This window comes from Erpetoichthys calabaricus, chromosome 2, assembly GCF_900747795.2.
Source record: "Erpetoichthys calabaricus chromosome 2, fErpCal1.3, whole genome shotgun sequence".
Classification (NCBI taxonomy): Eukaryota; Metazoa; Chordata; class Cladistia; order Polypteriformes; family Polypteridae; genus Erpetoichthys; species Erpetoichthys calabaricus.
In genome coordinates, this window is record NC_041395.2 from 59,595,343 (window position 1) to 59,614,080 (window position 18,738).

The 18,738-nt window shown below is 36.5% G+C and overlaps 1 protein-coding gene across 1 annotated transcript in view; it reads right to left on the reverse strand.

The window, feature by feature from the left end:
• Window positions 1-18,738, reverse strand: part of cstpp1 (centriolar satellite-associated tubulin polyglutamylase complex regulator 1) — a 241,139-nt gene that overhangs the window by 26,713 nt on the left and 195,688 nt on the right. Inside the window, exons 6-7 of the mRNA XM_028793835.2 lie at window positions 17,488-17,683; window positions 6,472-6,581 (exon numbers count right to left, since the gene is read on the reverse strand). Coding sequence (XP_028649668.1) covers window positions 6,472-6,581; window positions 17,488-17,683 — 306 coding nt within the window. The remainder of the gene's footprint in view (window positions 1-6,471; window positions 6,582-17,487; window positions 17,684-18,738) is intronic.

The window sequence follows — 18,738 nt, forward strand, 5'->3', positions numbered from 1 at the left end:
ACTGATTTTGTATTCAACTAAAAAAAGGAATAAATACGGGCAATGGGGCAAAAATAAGGCAAAAGGGATCTAGCTAAAAAGACAGTTTAAAGCTGACAAATTCAATCTGCAATTCAAGAGCAAAATTCAAGAACTGAAGTAAAATATCCCAAAGCTAAAACATCCAAAGAAAACAACACAATAGAGCTCCAATAACACGTAATGATCAATTAAAGTAGCAACTCCCCGGCTAAGGGCGGTCCTTCAACAGTGATGTCAGGATGGCCCCGCCCCCTGGGGAATTCCACTTACAAAATACAAGGAATGAACCTCTAAAGACACTGTACATAAATATTAAAAAAAATAAGTAAACTGAACAGAAGTTACAAAGAAACATGAAAAATAATTTAAAAATAACAAAAAACAACAATAAAAGGAAAATACAGTGGAACCTCGGTTCACGACCATAATTCGTTCCAAAACTCTGGTTGTAACCCGATTTGGTCGTGAACTGAAGTAATTTCCCCCATAGGATTGTATGTAAATACAATTAATCCGTTCCAGACCATACGAACTGAATGTAAATATATATATTTTTTAAGTTTTTAAGCACAAATATAATTAATTAAACCATAGAATGCACAGCATAATAGTAAACTAAATGAAAACACATTGAATAACACTGAGAAAACCTTGAACAACAGAGAAAACTAACACTGCAATAGTTTGCACTATAGCGCTACCAACCGCTGGCTAAAAACTTTTTTTTTTTTTTTTTAAAAAAAAGAGTTTTAAGCACAGGGAAAAAATGAACATTTGAAAAAATCCGTAATTTAATAAACCACCAAGTAGAGTAACATTGCAACAATGCACGCTAGGAACTGATCGCTGTAAACAGAAGTGAAAACAAAATCAAGCCTGGTGCATTCTTTAACTGCCTTCCTACCTTATGCGTCCAGCCCTCTCTCTCTCTCGCTCGCTCACCTGTGTGTGTGTCTCTTTCTCTCTCGTGTGTGTGTGTGTGTGTGTGTGTGGCTCTCTCTCTCTCTTGCGCGCGCACCTGTGTGTGTCTGTCTGTCTCTCTCTCTCTCTTTCCTGTGTGTGTGTGTGTGTGTGTCTGTCTCTCTCTCTCTCTCGTGCCTGTGTGTCTCTCTCTCTCTCTCCCGTTCTCTCTCTCGCTGCACAGGAAATGCACAGGGAGAGACTGAACATGTACAAACCAAAAGGGAAACTGGCTTGTTCGTATACTGAGTGTGTGGTCGTGAACAGATGCAAAGGTTTGGCGAAATTTTTGGTCATAAACCAATTTGTACGTGTTCCGAGACGTTCGTGAACCGAGGTTCCACTGTACACATATACTGGGGAATGAATCCTGGCTACAGTATTTTGTCATTTGGGTAAATTGTGCAAAAATATATTTGTCTGTAAAATAATAATCAAAACACAAAAAAGCAGCACCTCTGGGTATGTACAAAGCACAACAAGGTCTGACTGCCATAATTTGGAGTTTATTTTTCAATTGTTTTCCAGTTTATCCTTGGTCTGAAAAAATAGTTGAGATATGATTTTGTGTGGGTTTTGGAAACTAAGAAATTTAATGGTTACATTTGTTTTCCTATTTGATGTGCTCTTAACATTGTTAAAAATAAATCATGTTTTCCCCTGACCCCATTTTGTTTATATTGCAGGTGCTGTTATCATCTGTGGTGAAAGTGGCTCCATGTGCTGGAGCCAGGAACCAGCAATCCGTAGCCTTTTGCAAAGTCAAGGAACATAGATAGATAGATAGATAGATAGATAGATAGATAGATAGATAGATAGATAGATAGATAGATAGATACTTTATCTATCTATCTATCTATCTATCTATCTATGTTCCTTGACTTTGCAAAAGGCTACGGATTGCTGGTTCCTGGCTCCAGCACCTTGAGCTGCATCATTGGACTTGGTACTCCAATACAGGTGGTATGGTGAAGGAGATCGATCACATCCTCGTGGGCAGATGCTGGAGGCTTTTACAAAACTGCAGGGTCTACAGAAGTATCCAGTTTGTGAATTTTGATCACAGACTTCTTGTTGCTACTCTGAAGATCCATTTAAGATCCAATAGGATACCGCCTACTAGGAAAATGAGGCTGGACCTGGCCAGACTCCAAGATCAGACTGTTTCTGATGAGTTTGCCTGCAGTTTGTGTGAATAACTTATGGATTTGAATGTGTTGCACTGTCGATATCTATGCAAAAGGATGAAGGTCCAACTCTTTACGAGTCCTGGTGCTTTCTGTTTTGCTATATGGTTGCGAGACATGGACACTATCCAGTGACCTGAGACGAAGACTGGACTCCTTCGGTACTGTGTCTCTTAGGAGAATCCTTGGGTACCGCTGGTTCATGGAGTCATAAATGAGGCACATTACCTCCAATGTGAGGGAGCATCAGTTACGGCAATACGGCCATGTGGCGTGATTCACCAAGGGTGATCTGGCTTGCAGAATCCTCATTGTTGAGGATCCAAGTGACTGGACCAGGCCAAGGAGGTGCCCATGTAAAACTTGGCTGTGGCAGATAGAGGGTCATTTCTGGAGGGTGGGAATGGACCCTATGTCTGCCTGGGGGGTTGCCAACCTGGATCCCAAACTGTTTTGTTGTGTGGTGGGTGCAGTAACATGCTGTACACCAGTGCATGCTCCCCAACCTGACCTGACCTGTTTCGCCATTTGCTATTCCATTGTTATGGTAGTGTAGCTGGGAGTGTGGAGTGCATTACATCATTACCTTGATGGTTTAGATGTTCAGCGTCATGTTACTGGTTTGTCCAAGTTTATGGCTAAAATTTAAAGAACCCAGCTTTGCTTTCTTTGCTTCAGAATTGATTTCTGGTTACAACTCTTTTTCTCTCCTTTTTGACTTTGTCCTTTGGCTTGCAGATTTAGCTCAGTTTGCAAACCTTTAGTGCTTTTTGACTTTCTTCCTACGTCTCATGACTACAATGATTGATTTCACTCCTTGTTTTTCTTTATTCTTGATTCCCTAGTTATGACCTTGGCTAGCTTATACATCTTGTTTCCTTCTCCCAATTCAGTTCTTCACTCAAACTGCTAGTGTTCAGTGCATTCAGTACATCAACTAGCTATCCAGAAATACCGGGGGGGATTTGTGGAAACGGAACACACATGAAATACATGTGCTCCAAATAACAATCTATTATTTCCACTCTAAAATTGCAGCACTTTACTCCCAGATAATCAAGGCATGAGCTGGGAGAACTTTGTGCACGTTCTGCGGCGGTGGGGGAATGGAATAGTAGGCTGCTTGGTGCTTGTCTTTATCAGCACATTTACAGGAGAAAAGACGCTGACGGAGAGGTGTGATGGGATTTAAGGTGGGCCGGATCTACGAGTTTTTTCGTAGGCTCTGGTAATTCTAGTGTTAAATGAAAACTGCTTTGGAAAAGAAGTGTGCTTAATAACTTCTAAAAAGATCAACTGTATAAAAATTAAGTGAAAAAATGAAACAATTATATCAAAAGGCCTGATTTTACATTTTGAAAGAACACATTCTACAGATATGCGACTAATGAGATTATAGGAGAGACATACAATCCCAATATGTACAAGTATGTGCTACAGATTTCTAGTGATGGCCACTTTAAGTACAGTAATAATAAATAACCTGGGTATTTTTATGTTCTTTTCAAATATGAGGTCAATACTTCTTAGCATAAAAATATCTGTATATGGGAATAATGAAATCCTCCATTGACAGTTTTGAACACTACATAGTATATTTTCTCATGATAATATTAAATTTAAGAATACACATTCTTAAATATTAAAAATGGGGTATTGCAAACACATAAAAAGTTATGTCTATGTTTTACTAGTTTTATACAAATAGGATTACACTGATTTTGGCAACCAATGCTTGTAATTGGATATTTAAAACTCTTCTTGTCTTCTGTTATTTCTGTAGGCTAATAAATTCAATTATTTTATTAAGGTCTCATTCTTGGAACATAGCCACTAACTATGTACAATACTGTGTCATCTATTTCTAATTATATAATACAAATATTCTATTTTATACAGTTAAATTTATCTTAGTGAGTTTTACAGTTTCCCACTGGGAAACTACTAGACTGTGAATAACACTCAAGTCACTGGTTCTCATTTCTTTAAGTTTTTTTTTTCTTTTTAGGTCAGCAGGCTTTTTATGTACTAGCAGTTATAATGCTATACACTGTAATGAACTATAATGTTATTTAAAGTGTTTTTTTTCTAACAGGACAGAAGAATTCATCAAATATATGAATAGGAAGCTGTGCACATCCCAGATCATTTCTGAACTATGCTGCTACTAAAGTTATATCTACTGTATACAAGTGTTTTAATAAATGGGATAGCAAAGTGAAGAAGTAGTTAGTGCTGCTGTTCTAATCTCACATCACCTACCATTTTTCTATATTTCCATATTTTCCTGACTGGGCTATTAGCCAGTGATATGATTATTATGGGTCACACTTTCAGACTAGACAGAGATTTAGCTTAAAACATTGTGGCTTATGATCCAAAATCATAGTTACTTTATCACACTGCCTCCAGATTTAGTTAATAAGGTCTATTGTTGCTGTATGCCTCTTCATTTATTAATGTTATAATTTTACTCACCAATTCAGCACTGCAGGAGGCCAGAGCCAATCATGAAGACATGGCACAAGGCAGGTTCATTGCAGGACCCATCCACACACACAACCAAACTCACACAAGACTAATATGAGTCTGCCAATAACCTAACATACAAGATGTTGAGGATGTGGGAGAAAACTAATGCATGGGCAATGGCTGAATGTGGGTTTCGAACCCAGTACTCTGGATCCATGAGTAATAGCATTAACCACACTGTGCCACTTATGACTCTGAATTAGATTTTTTTTTTAATAACTATTTTTATTTCATTTCACCTAAGTGATTGATTCATTGAGAATTAAAATTTTCATATATGTATATCTTAATCTATACAAATTAAGTTGCCATTAATCCAATTTACAATATAAGATATACAACTTTCCAAAAATTTAATATTGGGGTTGCCAAACTGTACATTATTCAGAAACAGCTGATATGACCTTAATGAAAGTTTGCATATATAATACAGTTGAACCAACATTAAATCGAGGCTACATTGCATTTCAAAATTTTTATCAGGAAAGGCAGTAAAAAGATATATTGTATCAGAGGAAAATGGCTAAGTTGAGGTTGGTACAACTTAATAATTGGATCTTAAGGCCTTTTATAAGCTCATTCATGAAATGAAGTTGTAATGGGGGAGTCTACAAACCAAAACTGTGTTAAAACGCCAAAAACAGCTCGGCCTGAGGTAATAAATGTTTGGACATCCATGGTCTTGGATCAGCAGCAATAAGAATCTGCTTCAATGTGCACCCAACAAAAAAAATATTGTCTTTAAGGAAGCCTCAATGTGATTCCAAAAATATAAACATTAGGAGGAACTTAGAGTTCATACTACAATTATAACCCTCTTTTTATATTCAAAAAGACCTGCTATGAGAAACCATGACATAATGATGAAAGGAAGCTGCTGTACCAAACCAGAACAAAATAGTAAAGTAAGGAAACAGGAAACATCTTAAGATGATAATATGATGATGATGATGGTCATTTCACTGGTTCTCTCAATATCTCAGGTTATATGAGAGCAGTGAAACTGATAGTTATCAGGGTGGAAATGCAGATGGCGGATGAGTCACATCTATGTCAACCAGCAAGGACAAAAGAGTCAACTTTTTAAAAACATAAATATTTGCTTTCTTACCTTAACCCACTACACAGACATACTGGGGCAATAGCAGTATGACTTTAAAACATCATTGCTGCAATTTTGGACACTTGCCTAGGCAGATTTTGTCAGTGTTTTCTTAGAATGTCCATGGTTGGGTTTAAGACTAGCTGACCGGAGTTTGTAGAAAGCCTGAATAATTCATGAAACTCGATACTTTATATCACAGCTTTTTAAATATATCTTTACTGTGCCTCAAGCTACTTTATTCCAAGAAATTATTACCTGAGTTTTAATTTTAATGTAAACAATATTACATATTTTATGTCCACTGGAGATTTTGAAACATATGATGAATCAAGTGTTAATCATTTTTCAGAACTAAATAAGAATACAGGATAACACCAAAATATATTTATGAGTTAGCTCCTGAAGAAATTCCTTTAGACTGAGATACATAAAATAACCTGGTTCTTCTTTCCCTCACAATGACATGTCATCTTCTTTTCCTGTCCTAGTTTATGAACTTGAAGAGTATAAACATGGCACCAGCAGTATTGTTACAATTCTAACAGGTGGAAAACAGTCTACAACAATGAAAAATGATATCATGAAATGACAGAGTCAATAGTTTTAAAGTAATTTATTGCAAGATTAAGGTCCAGTATATATGGATGTAAAATTATAAATACTTACCAATGTTACTATTAATTTCTTCATGTTTTGCAAGGGCCATCAGAAAACTATAAAATGATATGCGTTGTACGTTGCCAAGAATCTCTTTAATACAGTGGACAGGTGGGAAACTGTAAAATAAAATATAAGTGATTAATTAGTCATCTGTATTGGTTTATTCCTCAGAATGGAATAAACTTTAAATTACTTAATTAATTAAGATCTACATTATGGAGGCCTATGTCATGCTTTGATTACTTTGATATATTTCAGTTTTCCTACGAGTGAACTTACTTATATGATCAATCCACAGGGCCGTCTTAACGTACAGTCACAATGGGCATTGGCCGGGGGTCCTAGAAGCATTGGGACCCACGATGTTTCTGATGCCTATGTATGTTTCTGTTTTGCTATCAAAACAGGGGCCCCAGTGCACTACTTTACCTGAGGGCCTATGATGCTGTTAAGATGGCCCTGCTGATCCATATGTGTTCCATATACATGGGCTGAAATTTAAGCAGCTTTCTTCTGCAAGCAGTTGTGAAGTACATGACTATGCAATAAATGAGATTATTTTGGAAACTCTTTTGTACAATTGCTGATTTTTTGGATGGCCAAATAAAATACATTTGTATTTAGCTGTTCTTTTAATGGAAAAAATACTGTTGTGATGTCAGTGGTTCCAATACCATCACAATAAATGTGCAAATATAGTAGTAATAAAGATAGTATAGCCATTCAGAAAATGCAGGAAACAATGAAATATCAGTATGAAAAACCAACACAAAAGTAGGCGAAGTAATCTACAAAATTATGGCACAAATATGCACTTCTACAGTTGATGAGCACCACCATTACATCTTTGAAATGGTCTCAAAGATTATTTGAAAAATAAGAAATGGCAAAAATGTTAAATTATTAAGAAGCTACTGGTACATTAGCCGTGTCTTTCTTTACTACAAAGAAAAAGTCATCTCACACTGGTATGGTAGACTGCCTGGAAGACATAGCTTCTTTATTATTTGTTTGTTTTGTTCTCTTAGTGTATCAATTTTTTATTGTCATTTGTAATTTTCCTTTCATCATTTTTTCAGCAACATGGTCTGAAATATATTAGTACCTTATCTGTAACTTGTTTGTTTTGTTCTGATGTGTTATTAATATTTTGTTCTTTGCTGTAGTATATTTTTTCTCTCCCATTTTTGGGTTTTTCAGTATACACTGCCATTATGTTTCTTTGGATGCAACAGTCTTCTGAACCAAGTCATGTTGTACCTGTGACAGCCCAGTTAAACTATGAAAAAAGACCGTAAGTAGCGCAAAGCATCTAAACTTTGACATCTGAAAGACTTTCTTAGAGGCTAGTGCTCAAGTAATATTGAAAAAGAAAGCAATTCGTAAAGGAAATCAGCTTGTGACTTCTGCTTAGTTTCATGGCTTTGATTTTGATTTAATCCTAGTAATGAGAAGAAGCAGATATACCAATTGCAGTGTATTAACTTTGTTAACAATCTCGACTGTGCTTTTGCTTACTCCAAACAAAAGTCCTGTGCAATCTATTTTGCCAACTACATGCTCTTACTCTCTGGGTCTTCCAACCTGTCCCTTCAAATATGTTACAGACACCAGTGGCATTCCTGCATTAAGGGCCAGTGGGTCACAGTCCTGCCAGATGTGTAAAAATAAGTAATTTACTGTAACTTAACATTAAAATATTTATAATGACTGTCAACTTTTTATTCTTAATCAACTGAACTTGCAATGATCTCTATACCTTGGATGTGTGCAAATGTGAAAACTATCCATCCATCCATTTTCCAGCCCACTGAATCCGAACACAGGGTCACGGGGGTCTATTTTTTTTTTTAAATTACACCTGCCAATGAGGCTATGCAAAAAGTCCAATACCCTTTATTTTCTTAAAGGTAATTACATTAATATGAAAAAAGAAGATCAATATCAGGAATGCACTGTTCTCAACACATTACATTACTTCTTAATTTTTGTCCACTGTTATGAAGGACCGCACTAAAAAGCCTTTATCTGCTCCACTTTCTGGAAAAGAAGACAAAAGAATGATTGAAATATTTCAAAGAAGCACAAAACCCTGGTGTGAAAAGAACAGGTACATACACTCACTGGCCATTTTATTGGGGACACCTACATAACAGCTTGTCAGCACAAATATCTAATCAGCCAATCACATCGCATATCTAATCAGCCAATCACATCGCATATCTAATTAGCCAATCACATGGCAGCTGCATAGGCATAGCTGCAATGGAATGTTGACATTGTCAAGACTACCTGCTGAAGTGCAAACTGAGCATCAGAATGGGGAAGAACAGTGATTTAAGTGACTTTGAATGTGTCATGGTTGCTGGTGCCAAATGGCTGGTCTGAATATTTCAGAAACTGATGATCTACTAGGATTTTTCATGTACAGCTACCTCTAGGATTTACAGAGAATTGTCTGAAAAATGGAAAATATCCAGTGAGCAGCAGTTCTCTGGGCCTTGTTGATGTCAGAGGTCAAAGGAGAATGGCCAGACTGGTTCAAGATGATACAAGGGACATTAAAAAAGTTTCCTCACTTTTGTATTTTCGATGGAAATGGTGAAAGCAGGAGGAGTAGTAATTGGTCGTGTCTGAGAGTGTCATGTGACTAGTTCTGTCTGGCAACCTGCCTGCCCTTGCACTTTAGTATAAGAATTGTCACCCTGTAGTGAAGATGGCTGTGAAACTTATAAACTGCACCAAAGAGGAACAGCGCTGTCATACGCTTTTTGTGGGCAGAAGGTGTGCCGTGAGCACAAATTCATCTCTGCATGTGTGCTCAGTATAGGGATAAAGTTCTTTCTTTTGTAGAATTGTCTATGAGTGGATTAAAATGTTAAAAAAATGGCCGTACTAGTGTGACAGATGCAGAGCACGCCAGATGTCCAGCTACAGCCACGACCAATAGGAATGAAGAAAGAACCCTGGAACTGATTTGCAAAAACAGAAGAATTTTTGCTGGTGGCATTAAAAAGTTGGTACGACGCTGGGAAAATTGCATCGCAAAGGAAGGTTACTATGTAGAAAAGTGATGTAATTTGTTTTTGAAATTCTTAATAAATGGAAGAATTAAATAGAAGAAAATAGAAGAAGAATAAAAAAGTGCGGAAACTTTTTAAACATCCCTCGTAGAAAGGCAACAGTAACTCAAATAACCAATCATTACAACAAAGGTATGCAGAAGTGAATTTCTGAGCACACAACACATTGAACCTTGAAGAAGAAGGGCTACAGCAGCAGGAGACCACACCAGGTGCCACTCCTGTGAGCAAAGAACAGGCAACTGTGGCTAAAATTTGCATGGGCTCACCAAAATTGAACAATAAAGATTGGGGAAACATTGCCTAGTCTGATGAATCTTGATTACTGCTATAACATCAGGATGATAGGCTCGGAATTTGGAGTCAACAACAGGAAAACATGGATCTAGCCTGCCTTGTACCAACGGTTCAGGCTGGTGGAGGTGGTATAATGATATATGGGATAATTTCTTGGCACACTTTGGGCCCTTTAGTACCAACTGAGCATCATTTAAATGCTACAGCCTACTTGAGTATTGTTGCTGACCATGTCCATCCCTTTATGATCGCAGTGTACCCATCTTCTGATGGTTACTTCCAGCAGGATAACGTGCCATGTCACAAAGTTCAGATCATCTCAAACTGGTTTCTTGAACATGACAATGAGTTCATTGTACTCAAGTGGCATCCACAGTCACCTGATCTCAATCTAATGGAGCACCTCTGGGATGTGGTGCAATGGGTGATTCACATCATGGATGAACATCTGACAAATCTGCAGCAACTGTGTGATGCTACCATGTCAATATGAACCAAAATCCATGAGGAATGTTTCCAGCACCTTGCTGAATATATACCGTGAACAATTATAGCAGTTCTGAAGGCAAAAGGGGGCGCAACACAGTACTGGCAAAGCATACCTAAAAAAGTGGCCTATAAGTGTATGTAGAAATATCTTTTTTCAATGCTCCAATGATCAGCAAACACCTGGCCACCTGGTAGTTAGTGCTGCTACCAGACATACAGTATGGTGTGCAGTTCAAGTTATGCACTGTGTGTAGTCTGCATATTATCTTCATGTTATTGTAGTTTGTCCTTTTTCACCTCAATGCTGTTTGATTGTTCAGGCGGGTCAATATGTATTTGGAGAGTGACACAATTATCATAATTTTGGCTCTCGACGCCACCACAACAAAACCAAAACCAAAACAAACCATTCAAGATGTGATTGAAGATAGATATTCAGCTTTAATTCAAGGGGTTTAACAAAAAAATTGTTTGAGATGTTTAGAAAAGACAATTGCATACATGGTCCCCCTATTTTCGGGGGCTCATTAGTATTTGGACAAACTAACATCATAAATATAATGATCATTTTCAATATTTGGTTAAAAATCCTTTACAGTCAATGACTGCCTGAAGTCTGGAACACATAGCCATCTGCAAGTGCTGGGTTTTCACTCTAATGATACTTAGCTAGGCCTTTACTGCAGCCATCTTCAGTTACTGCTTGTTCATTGGAGTTTCTGCCATCCGTTTTGTCTTCCGCAAGTGAAATGCATGTCCAATTATGTTGAGGTCAATTGATTGACTTGGCTATTGAAGAATATTCCACTTCTTTGCTTTGAAAAGCATGTGGTTTGCCTTTGCAGTTTGTTTGTTTTGGCACATTGTCTATCTGTACTGTGAAGCATGGTCCTATCAGTTTGTAGAATTTGGCTGAATCTGAGCAGATAGAGTAGCCCTATGTACTCCAGAATTAATCCTACTTCTTCTGCCAGCAGTCATATCATTAATAAACACTAGTGACTGACTTCCATTCACAACCATGCATGACCATGACATAAAACTGCTTCTGCCATGCTTTACAGATGATGTGGTATTCATCGGATCACAGCCATTTCTTCTCTTCTTCATACTCTTCTCTTTCCAACATTATGGTATATATTGATCTTAGTTTCCTTTGTCCAAAAAGAATTGTTCCAGGACTTCAGAGGCTTTCTGACAAAGTCTAATCTGTCCTTCCTATGCTTGAGGTTTACCAGTGGTTTGGACCTTGTGGTTAAACCCTCTGTCTTTACTTTTATGAAGTCTTCTCTTGAATGTAGAGTTTGGCAATGATAGGTCTATAGCTCGGAGAGTGTTTTTGGTTTGGCTAAATGTTGTTAAGGGGTTCTTCTTCACCAAGGACAGAATTCTGCAATTATCCAGCACAGCTGTCTTCTGTGGTTTTCCAGACCTTCTGGTATTGCCGAGTTCACCAGTGTGTTCCTTCTTTTTAAGAATGTACCAAATGGAGTATGTGAATTTCCCCTTGGGATTAATAAAGTATCTATCTATCTATCTATCTATCTATCTATCTATCTATCTATCTATCTATCTATCTATCTATCTATCTATCTATCTATCTATCTATCTATCTATCTATCTATCTATCTATCTATCTATCTATCTATCTATCTATCTATCTATCTATCTAAATGGTTGATTTGACCACTCCTTGTGTTTCTGCTGTCTAACTAAAGGGTTTGTTTTGTTTTTTCAGCCTAATGACAGCCTGTTTTTACTTTACTGGTTATGGAACAGCTTGTCAGTCAAATGTCCAAATACTTTTGAGCCCCTGCAAATGGCAGGGCTATGCAGAAAATGGGTGCCATTCCTAAACAGCTCATACGATACTTTTGCTAAACTCCTTACATTAATACTTTAATCACATCTTGATTGCTTTATTTCAAATTCATTGTTGCGTACAGGACTAAAATTATGAAAATTGTGTCACTGTCCAAATACTTATAGACCTGACTGTAAATTTAAGGTGTTCCCATTTTATTTTAGGTAGTTCATAGCCAGTATATTGTGGCAGGTGGCTGGGTGTGGTCATCAGCCGCCTGCCTATTTAAGGGGCCGCCTCCCTTCAATCAAGGCTGGAGTCAGGTGAGGAGTTGGATGTGGTCGGAGAGGAGGTGGCAAGGAGAGGCCTGGAGTGTGAGAGAAGGAAGAGAAAGAGAAAGAGAGGTGGCTAAGTGAAGCCTGGACTTTGGGAGACTGTGGGGGTTTGTGTGTAGCGGTGCACGTAAGACTTTGTAGATACTATTGTGTAAATAAACGTGGGGCGATGGCTTTAAATGTGTCTGCCTGTCTGTGTCCGGGCCGTACTATTTCACAATATGTTCTAGATCAGCAGGTGGCCATAACACTGTCAGCTAACTTAGCATGTAAATCTATATTGCTGCATTTTTCAGATGATGACAATGTCTGATAATATACAAATGATTTGATGCTAATCGAGACAGACCAAGCGCCATCATCCCATTGTTTGACTGTGACATGAAAACTGTTTGAGCTAAATACCTATAAACAGTTACAAAATATGCTGATGTATGCCAACTCCACTGAACATCAATATTATGTTATTTGCATTCTGAAAAATCTTTTTCTTTTCCTATTTTATTAATCTTAATAATTTAATTCATGATTATCCATGGTTAAGTAAACGCAGTCCTTGTTTGGTAGGTAAGACTATTAAAACCGTACAGCAAACATTCTTTAAGAAATATCTGAAGAAAAATGGTGGGCCTCATCTTGTTTCTTCAGTGAATTAAAATAATGGTTACTACACAAGCAAATGTGGTGACAATTGCTCAGAAAATAACCTAAACTAACACATTACATTTTAACTGTTGTTAATTCAATTCAAAGTCACAGGTCCTGGCAACATCAAGCACAAGATATGATCCAGCCCAAGATGATGTGCCAGTCCATTGCAAACACCACCAACATACACTTAGACGTAACCATTTTAGAGATGAAAATTAACCCTAAAACACCTATCTTTGAAATTTGTGAGGAAACTTGGATGAAAACCAGCAGATACGAGTGAATGAGCAAACTCAACAAAGACAACAGTTTAGCACAGGATTCAAACCTAGAACCATTGTGCCACCATGCTGTCTTGCTGAAATAGTGTGAATGCATTTTGAAGTCACAGTGTACTGGATGTCATTAAGTATGCATTAGATTCAGATGGACAGCTTGCACTCACATGTCAGTTTTGTGAGGTTTTCCAAGCTGAACACAATTTGAATGGAATTTGATTTGGTGAAACAATCCAAACAACACTATACAACAAACGCAAAGACAACAGCAATAATCTAAAAGTCTAAAAGGTCTAAAAACAAGCAACCAGTGCAAAAGACTTTAAAATGAGGTTGCTCCATATTCTGGGTTAGCATTGTGGCAGCAAAATGTGCAATTACTTTTTTTTTTTAAGTTAGATTGTCTATCAATAAGTCTTCATTAGACTCATTTGGATAGCTTCCACTTTCAGGACATTTTTTCAGATGTTTCTAAATGAAAAACATTTATATTTATTTCAAGGTTGCACCTGCTTAAACATCAATAAAAATATGTTTTATTGAGATGATAACATCAAATGCTGATATTCATAATTTATGGCACATGTCTTATCTAATCTCTGGCACAACTGTCAACCTGGATTTATCAGGCATGCATGGAATCAACAAAGACAATAAAACAAAATGATGTTATTGCTCTCCATTCATGGTCCACTAGGGCCATATCTACTTCATCAAAATAATAAAAGAAAACTCTTTGATGTCTTATGATGTAATAAGCTTATTTAAACTGAAGACATTTGTGTGCACAGATAAAGAAGGAATAGATAACAAATGACTGCAGAACTGCCTAAGGCGCTGCTGCCCAACCCTAATCCTGGATCTGCTAGTTTTCAATTCATCTACTTTCTTTACTTCTGTTTAACTGAACTCATTCTTTTTCAATGTATTTCTTTAATTTGCACATACTGGAATATTCAACAATGTGCCTTACTTTTCTAACAAATGTATATATTGTATTTGTAGACATGTCTTTCAGCATGCCTTTTGGATCACTAAATTGGTGAGAGCGGACCTTTAGTTCTCAATAACTATTATTGCTATTTTAATGGCGCCCGCTTTGCAGTGAACACAGGAATTTTATATAAATGATGCCTATTTAATGCACATGCAATTCTTGTAGGATATTTAGCAAAAAAAATTGTAATTGTTTAAAATCAATATTACAAAATCAGGAATAAACAGCAAAAAGAGAAGGTGTAACCTGCTGCATTTTCATGGAAAAAATAGACACAATATAATGCAAATTTTAAATATCTGACCCAAATCTGAAGGAATCTGTTAAAAAGAAAATTTTATAGGTTCACATATAGCCAAGAATTAATGATTTTGAGGGAATAAAGCAACTCTACTTGAATAAATAATGCAGTTAATTAAAGTCACAGTCTTAAAACTCTACCCAGGGCTCCCTGCCTACACGTCTGCTGTTAGTTCTGACCACTGAGCTAATCAAAGGTCTATTCCTGCCTTTAGTTGACCTGCTTGTTTAATTAGAAGCTTTGTTTCTGATATCTGTTTGATGAATCACAAAATGTATCTTTTACTTCTTCAAAAGTTAATTTAAAAAAAAAAAATCACAACCTTTGAAATTTAGTGCAGAATACACTTCATACTTTATTATTTCCTGTACTTGCGATTCACTTTTTCTTTAGTGGATTTCTTCCACACTTAAATGCTAACTTCAGAATTTTTCAAGTAGAAAGTCATTTCTACATATTCATTGTTATTGTTAAGTTTTCTGCATTCTAAAGTGAAGCAATTTTTACATTTTTTTAGCCTGCTCCTAAGTTTCATAATAAAACCAATGGGTGCCAGGGTCCCATTGTAAAGAAAAGCCTTAAACACATCAACTTTGAAGTAGCAAAATTTTCAAAAACAGCTGTCATCGGTGGAGTTACGACAACCCAACACTGAACGAGCCCTGTTACATTCTATATTGTTATTTTTTACACCGAGTGGCAGTGTAGAGCACATACAGTATGAGTTTCTTTGTACTTTCTTTGTACTTTGTACACATAATGATACACATCTGATTACACAGAATTGTATTCTTTATAAAGGCCTTAGATTTTTGAAAGAGCTAAGCCAGTTTTTCTGAGGCATGTCTTGCGTACACACAATAAAAAAAAAACACAAAATGAAAAAGGCAAAGTTTTCAATAAAGCAGATTGAAGCACTACAAACCAATTATCATTTTTTAAAATTCATGATTTGATGCGCTTTCTGAGGAAGTGGTAATAAAAGAAGTTAGCACAATGTTTTAAAATGAGTAAATTCATTGACACTGACAACAATCAAACCATAAATACATGGGGTAGAACCTGGCGATGCGAGTCAGCCTGCTCTTCCTATGTTAAAACAGCTGTGCAGAACCTAAACTTGCACCTGATTAAACTTCAGTGAATTGGTGAAAGTGACCCAAGTGTGTGTTGGTGTGTGTGTTCTTCCTGCGATGAACTGGGACTCTGTCAAGGTGTTATTCCTGCCTTGCACCCTATAATTACAAGAATTAGCTCCCTCTACCCTGCGACACGGTCCTAGATAAACAGTTTAAGAAGATATATGTATGGATAGATTTATTATTATTATTATTATTATTGTGCCTATAATGGAGGAAAACATATGAACAAATTAATGGATGGTAGATAATGAGCAGGACAACAAATAATAATAAAAAAAAAAAAGAATGATATTGGGCAGCAAGGTTTTGCAGTGGTAGTGCTGCTGTCTTACAGTAAAGGAGACAGGGGCTCGAGTCTACCTGGAGTTTCCATGTTCTCCTCAGGGGCGCCGGTTTAACACCCACAGTCCAAACTCTTGCAGGTCAGGTGGATTGGCATTAGTGAAGTAGCACATGCGTGAGTGTGTATGATTTCACTGTGATCTGTCTGGAACCCTGTTCAGGGATTGTTCGTGCCTTCCTGGGATGGGCTTTTGCTGTTTGATGAATGGATGCCTATAATGAATGCTTAGTTTTTGTCACTTGACTGCATGCTATACACATACTTAGTATTTGCTCTCACTGAAGCACATGTGTGCATTAACAATCAAGTGGCAGCAGGCAATATCTTTGTGAATTAAAGAAATAAGCTTCCATATAGCGAAAAAATATAATCTTAAGTGTGCCTTTTTTAGTTATTATTGGTTAATTGTCTACAGAACAGAGACAGCAGAATTCACTTCTGAGCATCAACATTTAATAATGTCTATAAAAATGTTTGCAGTTGACTTTCTGAGATGAATCCAAGCCCCAGGGGCTGAAAGGGTGCTGTGGAGGAAGAAAGAGGCAGTTGGCCTACTGAAGTACACAGCGGGTCTCCTTTTAAAATGGCTGAACCTCACAACAATGTTTTTTCGCAATATGTGTGTAATTTCAAAACGCAGATCATTTTTGGCTTCAAAAATGGATGTAAGTTTTAGGGTTCTTCTGTCTAATGGGACTCGGGTACCCATACACTCCATTATAAAACATTAAATTAAAATTTGTAAAATATGTTTCATGTTCTGAGGTGGGTTGGCACCCTGCCCGGGATTGGTTCCTGCCTTGTGCCCTGTGTTGGCTGGGATTGGCTCCAGCAGACCCCCGTGACCCTGTGTTCGGATTCAGCAGGTTGAATAATGGATGGATGGATGCTTCACATTAGAATACAGTTTCATGTCACAAACTAATATATACCATGACTGTGAGGAAATAACTTTAACTTCAAAATGATCTACTCTTGTACATAAAATAGATTAATCTTTTTCTAAAAGTCAAGTAAAAACTGATGGATGTTTTCTGGACTTTTAGGAAAAATATAAAAAGCTAAAATATAACTAATTAAGATGTAAGCAATTTAAAAGAAGAAATTGGTTTCAGATTAATTTCAATGCAATGAGCAGTAACCTTATGATGTCTTAATAAATAAATTCAAGAAAGCATTTAAAACTTTCAAAATATCTCTGAATGCATACTCTGCTAAATAATAATCTTCATTTTCTATAATGATAAGAAGTTGCTTACATTAAACCATACTACGCAGTACCTTCAGTTTTACCCACCATACCTGTATTTGAATCGCTCACAAAGACCTTCAACACAGTTGCAGAATACAAAGGAATCCACTCCTTCATGTGCCGCAGTATCACTGCTAACCAGACGGGGGCACTGTTCAACTGAAGAAGATGTTGGGACGATGACAGTGTTTGGGCATTTCCCAGAAAGGAGGTCTTGATATATGACTGCTGTACTTTCCAGAAATTCTGAAAAAAATCATTTTTTGTTACTTCAATTTTGTAAAGTATTAAAATTTCTTCCATAAAAGTCTAGGTTTAGGGTTCAGTGGTGTACGATATTTGGTTGGTTTTTGAGACAATGTTACAATGGACACCGTATCATTTTTAAACAATTTAAATTATACATCAATAAACTTAACAAAATGTTACTTTACCAAGCTAACACAAATCACCAAGACTGAAATCTGTTAATTCACAAAAAATGTAAGATTTAAAATAATAAACTAATCAATATTTCCTGTACTGTAATCTGAAATAATATTTTTTTAATTTCATGCAGATGAATTTGATAAAATTGTAATGTAAGCTATTTTTAACAAACAAATCACAATAAAACTACTATAAAGTATTTCAGAAATATAGTATTTAAGACCATAGGGGAAAATATGTTCAGTTATTTGTGCTGACAGTATAACATTAGCAAGTCTAATGTTTACTAATTAACATGATAAACATCAGACTACAAATACAGTAACAAGCCGGCGCAGGCAAGCATAAATATGTCAAACTGCGATTTACAGCATTACTATTTAAACACTTTTGATGTAAAACACAATGGAAAAGTCTTACACATCAGATTTTTTAATACATTTGGTCTTAGATATTATTTATTTTTATTTCTATATCTTTATTTTTTGTCTTCTGTATTAGTGCGTTAGTAGGAAAGAGCAAATATCTGATTCCTAAACCTTGATATTCCAAAAACTTTAATGTTACAAAATATTTGGTGTTTTGCTAAATTAATTAATATATCACTTTTAAAATCTGATTACTTTGTAGGTCCCTAGCTCAGTGTATGAATAAATAACAATAAAAAGCATGATTAACGACAAGATGTGCTTTCAGAGCTCTTCTGAAGATGCACAAAGAAACAAGGAGGTCAAGGACGAGAGTTGCCACAGAAACGAAGTAAGAATTCATGGAACCCTCAGTGCTGACAAGTACAAGCAGGTTCTCACCCATTATGCAGTACTCTCAAGGAGACATCTGATAATTCATTCATAATCATTCATAAACCCAAA